This window comes from Aythya ferina (assembly GCF_964211825.1).
Source record: "Aythya ferina genome assembly, chromosome: 1".
Lineage (NCBI taxonomy): Eukaryota > Metazoa > Chordata > Aves > Anseriformes > Anatidae > Aythya > Aythya ferina.
In genome coordinates, this window is record NC_140296.1 from 88,258,278 (window position 1) to 88,272,231 (window position 13,954).

The window sequence follows — 13,954 nt, forward strand, 5'->3', positions numbered from 1 at the left end:
GTAAAGCTTGGGAACTCTGGGTGCAGTTCAGCCCTCAAGGTTTGGACTTTAAAAATTTCTGCCTCTGTGATTCTTCTCCAAGCCTGTATAAAGATTTATGCAAAGACATGCCAAAAAGACCAGAACCTCAGCTGCTGTGAAGTTAACAGCGCAGAGTGCCCCATCTGCCACTGAAATACAGCTGCAATGTCCAAGGTAATGGCAAGGACTTGGTGGCTGCTTCCTATCACAAACACAGATATCCACAGGAATTCAATCACAATTATTTGTTTATTTATTTATTTATTTATTTATTTATTGTATACATGGGGCTATAATTCATTGGCTATTAATCTTTCTGGTCAGAGGTTAAAAACCTGTTGAATCCTCCAGAGCCTAATCGCAGCCTGTTGCTGTCAAGCCACTGCCTGGAGAAAAAAAAAACTCAAATAAGCTCAAGTTCCTCAGGACACTCTAAATCTGCAGACAATAAACAATTCCAAGGCCTTAAGTCAAACCTGCTGTCAAGCCATAGGAGCTGTGTCATTTTTACCAACTTTCTACAAGTCTGTCTCAACACCCAAAGGGATCCTTACAGCAGTTCTTCCTCTGCTTCACTTGTAGTTGCCACTTAACAGAGATTGAAGTGGAAATGCCTCCAGCTCTAAATCTATTTATCTCTTTCACACCCAGGCAGTTAACCAAGATACACATACACATACCAGCTTCTTTTCTGGTAGGAGGGGAAATTGATGATGAAGAGGGGTATCTTTGACATGGAGTACAATTTCTCTGAAGACAACAGAAAACACGTTCTCAGATCCTCGTTCCTTGTTTCAGCTAGAGCCACCATCCGCAAGGACTCGCTCCATATAGCCCTGTCAGGGAAACTGCTCCTATCTGCTTAGGCCACGTCCTGCTTTCCAATGAGGCCTGCTCATTAAGCTTCTCCACACCTTACATGGGCTCTTGTCACCCCCAGTGTGCTTTTAGTGTGAGCAATCCTTTGCGTAATGGGAACATCACATAAAACAAGTTAATGTCCTTTTGCAGCTACTTTGTAAATGAAGGATAATGGTTCTTTCTCTTTCCCTTTGACCTCCAGTTTTAACAGGCCCTAAAGGAACCCATTTTACCATTTACAGTCAAGTGTTTGTCAGCCATTTGAGCTCAGCAGCTGCAGCACAGCTTTCACGCCTCGCAAATTACTGGATAGCAGCTTGCCTCTCCTGCCTCCCCATTTTCACTAGTTTCACACAATGTTTTTCAGCTTCTTTAGAAATCCAGTTTGGTTTTGCTTTCTCTTCTTAACTTAAAATTATAGCCTTTTCAAAATGGAAAGTGTCCAGGAATTGCCACTAGAGCATTACTGTAGGACATTAGAGTCACTGAGAAATGAATCCCTCAAATCCTACAGAAATCTGGGGTGCTGAATTTTGACAAAGTCCAAGGCATTTATTTCTTTTATTTTGTTGTTGTTGTTGTTGTTGTTGTTGTTTGATTTTGTTTCTTTTTATAAGAAATTGTGTGTGCCTGTGATCCCAAGCACCCTCTCAAACAAAAAATGTTAGAGATGGTTCTAAACATGCTGAACCCTCCAGAATCTACAGTGGATGTTCATCTCCACTATACACTTTAATTAGTTGCTAGAATTATTAATGGGAAGAGCATGTAATCAATGGAAGTAGTCTGGCTGTTCTTTTGGGTTGTGCCTGCTGCTGTGTTCCCAGATTTACAATCCAGATGTTTTGACCAGGCAAGGTCAAACTCTTCTTCATTCAGTCACCAGTTCACCAGCACTTGTTTGTATTCTTCCAGCCCCAGACTTTGGTGGTATGACCTGACCACATAACCCATCACTTCTTGTTTGTTATTCATTAATTTCGGGAGAGATTATTGGTTAACATTTCCTCCTGTACACCCACATTCTCTTCCCTCAAAGAGATGTTTGTGCCTTGGTAGAAAAAGCAAAATCATATGTCACTTTGTATACTTTCATGCTGATGTTTAGATGCACTTAATTTTTATGTAGAAGTGAACAGCAAGGGATGGAAGGTGGTATTTGTGTTATTAGCTGTGACTGTCATCTGGGGAGAAAGTTCTGCTGCTTCTTCAGGTTTTATTGAACATTGCAGATCAGAGATTTCTCATTTAAGTAAGATTAGCTTACTTAAATAATGATCATTATCTGCTCACAAGTTCAACACCGGTTATTTCTTTATGTTGCTTCACACTATGTTAAAAATAGTACTGTCTTGAATGTTATTCAGGTACTTTTTCTAAACATAGGTATATAGTATGTCAAAATATGGCCAGCCTTGTTAAAATTATCATGACATGGACTTTAACTGCCTTTTATACTCCCTGGAAAAAAGTCAAACAGAGTGCAGTTTTGTTGGAGAACTGAGATCTTCTTAAACACTTGACTGTCTTTCATCAAGTGATATTACTAAATATCTAAATTACTAAATATCATCAAGTGATATTACTAAATAAACTTTTTTTTAGATACAGGTCTGTTTGGTTTGAGGTCTGTGGGTTCATTAGTTGTTTTTTTTTTGTTGTTGTTTTGTTTTGTTTTTTAATCACTCCTCTTCAAATTATGAATGCAGTATTTTTTTCTTTTGAGCCATCGCTGGTAGTGTTAGACCACCAAAGTTTTAGTTCTTGGGAAGCATTTATTTTTATACCTTTATCCTTATAGTCTCTGCTAGATGGTCTCCTCTCCTCCAAACTCTCTCTCAGCTGAATTTATGAAACTGTGCCACTCTCATGAATTACACTGCATTTAAGTGCTAGTATTTCTTTCCCACCTGCAACCAGAATTACAATAGTTCTCTCTCAAATACTGTCCCATTGCTGGCCAATATGGGCTTTATTGTATTTCTTTCTATATGAGATTTGGATAGTGGTTGATATTTATATTGTTATTGTTAGGCAATCTCTTTGGCTGATTTTCCTTGACATGACACTGGGGCCTGCACTGTTCCTTCCTCAGTTTTGCTATAATTTCCCTCTAACTTTGTGACAGAGACACTGTCATAGCATTGACAGTCCTGGCAGATGTGTGTCTGACCTATGCATTCAACACCTGCTGAATTTTTCCTCCTGTTTCTAGTTTAAATAATTCTCCATATCCTTGTCAACTTTCTATGCCAGCTGTCTTGTCCTACTTTCTTTAAGGTGGAGTTATCCCTCACAGTGAGCTTTCTCTTCCCTCCCCACATAACTGCTGTGAACTCTCTCCATTCACATTTCTCCTCTTCATGCTGCTTTTAATTCGTTAGTTCAGATACTGATAATATATCTAGCTGATTCTGTCATTAATCCTCTCTTTTAATAACCAAGTGTATTTATTTTTCACATTTCAAGAAATTATAGGAACTGAAGCCCACCATATGTTCTAGATGCAGTGGATAGATAAAATCTCCCAAGAGTAACACTACAATTCACTATCGCCTATCATCAGTAGGTTAAATGCAGATTTCCTCTTTGTAATTTATTCTAGTTAATACAAAGCTGCAGAAAGGGTGCAGAGATAATTTGCAGTGTGCTCTGAAAGTTAAGATAAGGATTATGTAGGACCATGGGATGATTATATTTAAAGCCTTGGGACCCCCATTGGCAATATCACCCAGATGTTTCCTCTTATTTACAGCAGCACGGCCTTGGCTTAAATGCTGCTACTGATCTTAGCAGATGTAGCACTACAAGGGGGGAGTGAGGAGAAGGGAACTCTCCAGGCAGTTTCACATCAGCCTGTTGTCCTCTACTGTGCAAGGCACCAACTGGTATCATAACTCCAGACACCTGTCACTGAACTCAAGGAGCTTGACTTCTGTGACCTGCAAATGACCAAAAAGCTCTTACAGATGTTGCACCCCCAGCTAATAATATTTTTAATGAGCTAATCAAATGTTACTACAGCCTCTTTGTGTCTCACTATAATAACAGCATGCCATCTAGCAATTAATCTCTGATAAGGCAATAATCATGGCCACTACATTTAGATACTCTTCACCAAGGGAAAAGAGGTTTCCTTAGAAATAATTTCCGTACTGTGTGCTTTCTTTACCACAAAGATTTAATTTTGTAGCTCTGACATTGCTTGTCTGTTTCTACCCTTCACAATATCTCTTTATATAATTCAGATTCAGGTTGACTAAGAACTAAAAATGATGAATAACTGGAAGCTGAGCACAGTAAGACTCAGACCTAGAGAAGACAGCATTTTTTTTTTTTTTTTTTTTTTTTTTTTTTGTTTTGGTTTTCTTTTCCCACGACATCAAACATTAAGCCAGAAGTAAAACAATGGTAAATGAAATGCAAATGCCAATTAATGCTATTCAGGTAGCTGCATGGCTCAGAAACACGTATTAAAATCAAAAGTGTGCCATTTGATTGCAACAGTTTATACTAGCAGCAATGCATACTGCTGAGTTAGGGCTGTACATGTGTTTACCACACATTCATCTTGTTACCCACATGTATGCTCTGAATTTTGAAGCACACACCTGTTTGCACATTCTACTTGTCTAAGTGTACAGTTTTGCAAGGTTGTATTTATCTCAGTTTTCAAGAAATAAATATCAACACTATTCTGTTCTAACATTAGATATATATATGTGTTAACTCCATGGTATACACATTAGAAAGAATTATTCATAAATGGAATTTGGATACTGGCAATATACATCAATGCCCCTGTTAATCTTGGAGTTCTTTTCTCCATTGATATTAACCAATTGAAAGTGTGTCCAATATATTAAACACTGGATCCCAAGTATCAGTTATGTTTACCAAAGTGGATGATCCAACTGCCCCTGAAGTCTGTTTATTAACAGGTCATCAGGAATCTTTTTCTTTCTTTCTTTTTTTTTTTTTTTTTCATACACTCGTTTTTTCAAAATTAAGACTTGTTTTCTGAGGTGCTACTTTTAGTGAAGGATGCTCATGGGTGGAGGAAATTCTCACCTGCAATGACAACTGCAGGTTTTGTACCGGTCTGCAAAGTACATTTTGCACTTCAGTATTATATAAAGTAACCAGGCCTCACAAGGTGTGGAGTCAGGAAGCAGCTATCCTTTACATATTACATTCATTATATCAGGCCTGTAGGTCACAACAAAGACACCCTGCAAACCTGTTATTATTAAGGGAAAAAAAATAAATAAATCAGTCTTTGATTTTGTACAGACTGGCACACTGGATTTCACCTGATGAATATTAACACTGCTTATTTAATAAGTGGAAGGATTTTGCTTTGTTTACTTTGTTGCTTCTTCCTTTGCTGTACATGTGATTTCCTGCAGTCATGTAGATTTGTGCCAGTGTGACCTGGTAGCATTTTCTCATATGATGTATGGGATGAGCAGTAATGTATCAGGTTTTCCTGTTCTGGAAAACTGTCTTTCTTGCTGAAAATATTTTTTCTTTCTTTCTTTTCTTTAACCAAAAAAAAAAAATAGTTTGCAGAGAAGAGTTAAATCTTACACTAAAGGAAAAATAATCAAAGATTCTCCTTGTCTCATGTCTTTCCCTTTATTTTTCTAGTCACCAATCAATGCTTTTCAGATGGACTTCCATACTGTGACCTTGACATACCATGCCTTGCTGTGACCTCACCACATTGTCACCATGCCGTTGTCTCAAAAAGTTACGTATCCTACCACAGGAAATGTAACATTATCAGGATCACAACAGTTGCAATAAAGTAAAATGTGGAAGAAGGTGTTTCACGTCAGTGGAAGCAGAAAAGCCAGTAGATGAATTGTATTCCTTTTTAGATGAATCTTCTATGGATCAGCAGGTTTATTCAGAGTTACTTAAAAAGCAGTTAACATTCCATCAGCAACAAACCATGATCTGTGTCAGCAGTAAGGCGATGTTCAGTCATTTATTTTGGAATGAGCAGTCACTGCAGGGAGAAATGAAATTATTAAACATCTCACAAGCAAATAAACAATAAAGCAAAGCTAGGGATTTTCTTTCTTACTCTAAGTACTCAGCCTTCCTCCAGAGAATATTTATTAATATAGATTTTTATCTTTTTCTGCTGTTAGCTATCTGTGGGATGGAAGGAGTTAGAAGTTTATATTTCTTTACATAGCCTGTGTGGGAGATCAAAGAGGAAAAAAAAAAAAAAAAAAAAAAATGGTGCATGCTCTTTTGGCTGCTTCTGTGTTATTTTGTTCAAGTAGGAACATTGTTGGTTCAGCATTAAGACCTTTGCTACCCTGGATTTGGTTCCAAAGATTTGTCTTAAAATAATACTTTTCCTTTTAGCTAGCAGTAGAAATGTATATGGGCCCATACCCCAGCGGGCTCTTTACCTGATCATGATAACTTTCTGTGCTTAAAACAGACTTGCTCTCTCAATTCTTCTGAGTCAGACAAAACCTGCACTGACACAGGAGATAATGTTCAGCTCTTATTATTCTAAATATATAAATAAGCTAAAACCCTTATAACCAGTGATATCAGGCATAAAAAAAAGTCTTAGAGTATCATTGATACCATGGCTAGTCAGACATGAGTAGAAGAAGCAATCAAAATCTTATGAGTTATGAAGCAGCGAAACCTAAACCAAGCAGAGCTGCTAGTGGCAGGCATCCTAAAAACACTTCCATGTTCTCCTTCAGTCATTCTTCTACGTGGTCTTCTGCCAAATAAAGTTCAGCCAAACATCAGACAATTTGAAGCTTGATTGCTGGTCCTGCAACCCACCAGTGCAGATTGTCCCCGCATGTCCCAGAAAAACAGAAAACCAACTCAATAGTTAGGAACAATATCAAAGGCTGCACAGTATTTTAGTAAGAAATTTAAATATAAGATCCCATTCCAGAGTAACAAGTTCTACTGTACACAGTGATCTTGCTTGACATCCCGTTTTTTTGTTTTTTTTTTTAATTATTCAGAAAGATGAATCATTATAGCCATAAAGAGACAAGTGGGGGAGAAATATAAAGAAACAGGTGGTAACTACACTGATTAGCCAACCGGTATTTCTTCTAAGCCATTAACAAACAGATGTACAGCTGACTCATGCTTGTCACATAACTCTGTGATTAAGACATAGGACTGAAGTATCATATTGACTGGGGAAAACTTGTTTTATTTTGTGAATTTGATATTTATATATATGAAAATACATGAGTCAGTACAAGTACTTTTAGATCTCTAGTCAAAATTAACTATTAGAAATGAAGAGCTTTTATTTCCAATGTTAATCAGCATGCCCTGTTTTCCTGAGACTCTGCTGTACCTGCAAATAGATTGATGTGAAGGCAAATACTAATTTGTTATTCTTTTCAGGAGAAAAGGATCTTTAAGGGTGCTCTAATGTAGAGAAACAAAGGTAATTTTTTTCTCTTCCAATTTCTGGTCATGGTAGCGTACTTCTGGTAATGTAGGATAAGGACATAGAAAACATTGTGAGTGCTTCTTTACAAACTGTAACCTTGAGGCTGTGTTTATTTTCTTACATTTCCTTGTAAGAAGTTTATTACAATAAATGGTAATTTAGAATTACTTATAATCTAAATCCGCTTTATTTACTGATTGATTTATCATCTGAACCCTAACTGCAACAATTGTGCTTAGACTGATCTTCAGTAGTTAAGACCTTCTGCAGATCACATTTTTAAGGTGTGGGGTGATGGTGAGCATCTTGCCCTGCTGTTCTTAAGTTCTGAAAGTCCAAAAGCTTTGGAGTTAAGTCTCCAAGTTTAAATAAAAAAAAAGCATCATTTGATAATTCTTTCTCATACCAATTCTTTCTTTCAATGACTTCAAACTCTACAGTTTATAATTATGGCCTAGTAATTCTAGTAAAATAAATTAAAATATAAAACAAAAAATAGAGGGAGCAAGAAACTAATAAAACTGATCATTCTGGAAATCTTCCAGTGCTGCTCTTAGAAAGTACTTTTTAAAAGATATGCAAACTTAGAATTAGCTTTTGCAGTATAAAGAATACAATCACATCACCGGTAGAAGTGCAAAGGGTGAAGTCATGAAGTAAAAGAATTTATTTTTAATAGAGTGTATATAGTCAGTGGAATATATAAAAGTATGTGGATAATATGTAAAACATCATGGATGTGACAAGCACACAGATACAATGGTCCTTATTTAAATCACCTTTGCAAGTACATCATTGATATTGGAGAAAACATTTTTAGTTCAGTTTAAACTCTGTAAAAATAAGAAAAGGTAATGCATTTATTAAAAATAAAAAAAGGTAAAGATTCAAATGAGTATAGCATATTTTGCATAACTCATAAATGAGCTTGTATACACTGGAAAAGTGTAATCTGGTTCAGAAATCACAGCTGATGCTTCCCTTCTGAGATAGACAATATTTCTAAACTTCACCTTTTACGATGTACTTCAGATGTTACTGCATAAATATTTGTCTATGGATTTTTTAACTTCTGAATGTATGAGAGGATTTGAAAATCTATTGGATGTAACAGGAAATGCAGGTAAGTTAACTGTGAAATAACATTTTTGAAGAGAGCAACACTTAATTGAGTGATTGATCTATATGCCACCTTCTATCTCTGATAGAATTATTAAACTTCTTACAAAAAGCTGTGATTTCAAATGAGAAAGAAAACCTTTTAGAAAGCAAAAACAGGACAACAAAGCTTTAACAAAGAAAAGTTGTTGCTGAAATTATTCTTGAACACTGTGACCAATAATCAGTTGTGAATCCACTGCACATTTCTGATCCATAAATTCTCATTTCTTACAGTCAATAGAAACAATTGATTCAATTACACACGTAGATAGAGCTCTCCTATGAAATCTAGATGTATTTGTGTTCCCAGTCACATGTAAGATAAATGTTACAAGAGCTTCTTAATGTTTTCTATAAATACACCAAATATCAATACAGACAGTATCCTTTATGTGTTGTGTACTGAATTTGTAAGGGAAATTTTATTCTTGGTTCAGATTATGTTTTCTGATCAAAGCAGGGCACACTGCATTAAAAAGCAGAAACTAAACAGTGCCATCACTGTTTTATATGTTCCCAACATTTTCTGTAATAGCTTCTCTAAAATGTGTGGCATAAACAAAATCCTCAAGCACATAGCGGTAAAATGGTTTTATTGGTGCTCATTTACACTGACCTACATAGGTTGTTCTCAGGCTCCCCATTCCTGAGCAATGATGCTCATTCTGTATTTGTGCCAAGAAAGCACTTACTCTGTGCCAAGCTATCTTTTTGTTACAGGATATTCTGCCACTAAAATAAAGGCACAAATACAATTCATACTCTGTTAGTAAAGTCAGCAAAATCAATCTCAAAGATTTAAAAAAAAAAAAAAACAACAAAAGTGGGAGTTATCCATCCAGTGATCTTGCAAAGCATGACTGCAGAGATCTAACTTTCTAATGACATCAATAGCAATGAAAGCCTGAACACCCATATAATATCAACTGTTACTGAGAAGAATGGAAATGGAAGCACAACATGAATGGCATCTCTGGTTTGTTTATTTTAGAAAAAAAAAAAAAAAAAAGTAAAATTTTGCTGCAGTCCTCACTGGCTTTTCATAGCCTTCTATATTTCAATACTCCAATATTCTAAAGCACTCTAAAATTTACTCAGCACATCAATACTGAGGGAGGACATTTTATTTTTATTCTATATTATGTGTAATAACCTAAGAATTTGAAGTGTTATGGGATGAATAACTCAGGACAAAATTATTTTAGACAAAGCAGAAATGTCAAAACTAATGACATTTTGCAAAGCAAGTGAATCTAAAGACATTTAAGCTCTGGACATGTGATACGTAAACCTACATTTTAGCAAAGTATTGCAAAATTTCGGTAAGCACTTGATCATGAAAGACATCAAGGATTAGTTTGCCTGCTTGGTTTGCATGCAAGTAATATACTGAACAACATATAGAACTTTCTTTATGGCTTCCTATTAAAGCCTTACCAAACGAACATTCCTTCTAAAGCAAAGCATTAAATCAAATTCCCAAATTTCCATGTATACTTTTTCAACTTGATCCTTTTTCCTTACTAAAATTTGCTGACATCTGTATGAAATACATGAACCACTAGGTACACAACTAAAATCTGTCATAGAAAAAAAACATTATTAGAGTTGAGGCACTCTGGATCCTCCACATAAAGCATACCACCGATGCATATCATATCTGCTTTAAAAATATATTAAAAACACATCTTTGCATTTGCAGAGTTTATTTGACAAAGATATCCACCTCATGTGGTCCCCCCACACTCCTCAAAACAAACAAATAAAAACCCACAACACAGCATTCTCTTTTCTCTATTTTGTCCTCAGGACTAAAGGTGCCCCCTTGATTGGTGAGGATACCCCAGTGGTTGTAAGCTTTAGATTTTCATGTAAGAAATTGCGCTGTCGAACTGTTGCTGATCTTATGTAACTGCCAGTAGAAACTACTTTTGCTGGCCTTGTAGGTGGTGTGGTCTGTGGAGGCAGGCCATTGATTTCGTATGTCCACTGCATTGATTGAGTCTGAAAATAAAGAACAGAGACATGATAAAATATAATCAGTGATCAAATACCTTGAAAATTTTTGACAGTGATTTACCATGCTACATTGATTTCAAAAGATACTTATCCTTTTCCACATAAGGTACTGGAATAACATAGAATGAGAATCGTCATCCTGGAACACAGAGACTAGAAATCATGTTTAACGTTATGAATGCAGACCCAGACCCAACAAAGAAAAATAATTTATCATCCCAGCTGATCTAAAATTCATTTTTTATTTAGTAAACCCTATAGCTCTGTATGTTGTTTAAAGGTAATTATTCCACAGTACAATATAAAAGTCTCAGGTATATATGTACTGTGTGACTTAATTGCAACTCTGGTGTTGGTAATAATAGTATTATCAAATGGTGAAATCTTTGCATTAAAATAATAGAAAAATTAAAAAAAAAAAAAAAAAGAGAGAGAAAAGAGCGCTAAGTACACATAATAGAATTGCAGCTTATGTTGAAATCTCCAGTTTGAAGAATATTTATGTGAATTGAAAATGACACTCTGCATTTGCTTTCTGTTTATAACTGGTCTGTAGGAATGGAGCATATGTTTCTATGTCATATCTTGTAATGCCTGAACACTTGATTCTTACTGAGTACGTGATTCTTATTCTTAATACATTTCCCATCTATGTTTACTTAAGGAGTATTATTTTATGTATACGAAGGCTGTACTGTTGTCTATCTCCCATGTTTCCTTTGTTCTCTGAAGCAGAATTTTGGTTGCTAAAAACCCATATGTAACTATTGAAGATTCTTAGTCATTTTTCTTTCAAGATTTATCACTTTAATTCTGGAAAGCAGGTCTTTATTCCAAGTCTAGCATTATCCTTCCTAGAAGCTCTATTCATAGACCTTTCATTTTCCATTCTCCTTTTCTCTTAAGAACAAAATAAAACAAAACAACAAAATGACAAAATCCCATAGACTTCAAATGCTGTGTCATTATGTCCAGCTTTCTACCATACAAAGAGAAAGATAAAGTGTTACATGCCCACTTGACACATACATTGCCATCTATTTGCACTCCGCAATTGGCAATTTCAGGTTTTCTGTTTGGGACATTTTCACTTACAAGGCACTTGTGGGGAACATTGAGTGAAAAAGCATGGGATTATGTAGGTCCATTTAAATTTATTAATTCAAGTGATTTTTTTTTTATGCAGAACATGGAACATAGTGCACATACATAATACATACATGCACAGTACACAGAACATACCAGACTCCATGACTTTGTAGCATCAAAGCAGCAAAGTCGTGTTAAATGCATGATATTTCCAAATTCCCAAGGCATACTTTTCCGTATGTTGCACAGCACCGCAATTGCACAGCCATGCTACTTTTGGTTCTACAGCAGGTTTTTTTTGTCACTACACTTTTGCATCATGCTGCATTGAACTAGAGTCAAGGCTTGCAGGATCACCTTTCTTTCCTGCTCCAAGTCAAAGATTTAATACAACTGTTGTAATTTATGTAATACGTCTCTCACTTAATACAAACATAATCCTTAGAACAATCATTGGTAGATATAACCATTACACCTAAGAGCAGTGTCACTTTCACCCAAGGAAACAAAGGGTTAGAAAGGCTGTGTACACCCTCATCCAATCTGGAAATTAATGCAAGAGTCAACCTTAAAGTTCAAGAGTCTTCCTCTGAAGCACTTAGTTAACAGCATGCCTTCCAACACAGCTGGCTTTGTGGCCCATTTGCTCTTTCCAGTCTGACAGTTCTGCTTCTCCCCAAACAGATTAGGCCTATAGGGAGCAGCAACAGTATCCATACTAATTATCAATTGCTCCACACACACCCAAAAAATAAATAATTAAAATAAAATAAAATAAAATAAAATAAAATAAAATAAAATAAAATAAAATAAAATAAAATAAAATAAAATAAAATAAAATAAAATAAAATAAAATAAAATAAAATAATGATCACATAGCATAAATGCCATCAACCATCTCCAAAGTATGGCGTGTTATTAATCTAACAATTTACTGTAATCTGTTGATTATCTATGGTCTAGGTAAAGAACTACATAGGACATGGCGAAGAGCCAACCTTCTCCATCTCAACATTTCTTGAGTCATATCATTCTTATAGTAACATATAGAAGAGAATAAAATGCATGCTAAAGTAGCTCTGATTTTGTTCTTCTGTTGTTTTGTTAAATATCAGTATTATATTTGCCATTGAAAATATCTGCTTTGTTGATGTTTACCTTTCTTATCTTTCATATTCTGTTTCCTACTGTTCTAATGATTGCCCTGTCATTGCTAAAGTACATTTAATGGATATTGTTGTAAGCATTTTTTCATTCATGTTGCAACTATTCAATAGGAAGAAGTTCCAGGTCATTAAACTGTAAACCTTTTGACACAGACTTTTTTCTCTTCTATGCATTTATACAGTGTTTACAATATTTCACATATAGGCTGCATACAGTTACAACTTTTAAATGTCATCACCATATGAATCTCTAATTCTGATGCTTATTTCATAACTGGTTTTAACCAGTATTTTAGTAATGGAATATTTACTGTTCTGTACTTGTATTGAAAGAATAGTCAACTTTTTTGCTGTGTCTTTTTAAAAAAAAATATTTTTAAACCCTCTACATTAAAACTGGTGGTACTGTTTTTTCATAACGTCTTCTGAATGAATGACTGTATTCTAATAAAGGTTAGTAAGTGTAGGATCTTAATAGATACTTCATCATGCATGCATAATTTTTTAAACTTTCATTACTCTTCTGCTGAAATAAAAATCTAATTTAAATTGAATATTATTCCTGTGTAAAACAGACATATTAGCTCATCATTATTCTAAACCTTATTAAATACTGTTCAGTGATCTGCTAACTTCACTGCCATTAAAGATAAATGCCAGCAAAAGCAGGTGTGATGTGGACCAACATCAGTATCTTCTGTCTAAAGATAATATTGTCTTTTAAGAAATGTAAATCTCTCTCCAGAGGTAGCTAATTGTCTTTTTAATTCCGGTACAAGATGAAAAGGTTTATCTTTATTTAGCATGTCAGATTAACAATTTAGTTTAAAGAAAATTTAACCTCAGGGTCATATACACTGTGTGCATGATTCATTGATCACTTCAAGGTCAGAGAAAAGATCTGTCAATTGTTTCAGCCAAAGATTTTAACTGAGTATCAAGTTACTAAAAATCTTTTTTGTTCGTGAAATCCACACATATCGTAACTTTACTTTCTATAGTTTTCTTAACTGTTTGAAGCAGGATTTAAGCAAAACTGGTGGGCTGTGTCACCTCTCAATTTCATTTACTGTTAACACCAAACAATATGGACTTCTAGGCAGTAAGAGCCTATTGTTAATTGCCTGTTTGCTGTTCAAATGCTCTATATTTTATATTTTGTGGGGGTTAAGAAGAT

General features: G+C 35.1%; 1 protein-coding gene across 1 annotated transcript in view; it reads right to left on the bottom strand.

Annotated features, from left to right (window-relative positions):
* Window positions 1–10,192: 10,192 nt before the first annotated feature.
* CFAP47 (cilia and flagella associated protein 47) overlaps window positions 10,193–13,954 on the bottom strand; it is a 300,477-nt gene continuing 296,715 nt past the window's right edge. Inside the window, exon 63 of the mRNA XM_084506723.1 lies at window positions 10,193–10,507. Within this exon, the coding sequence (XP_084362849.1) occupies window positions 10,298–10,507 (210 nt within the window). The 3' untranslated portion in view covers window positions 10,193–10,297. The remainder of the gene's footprint in view (window positions 10,508–13,954) is intronic.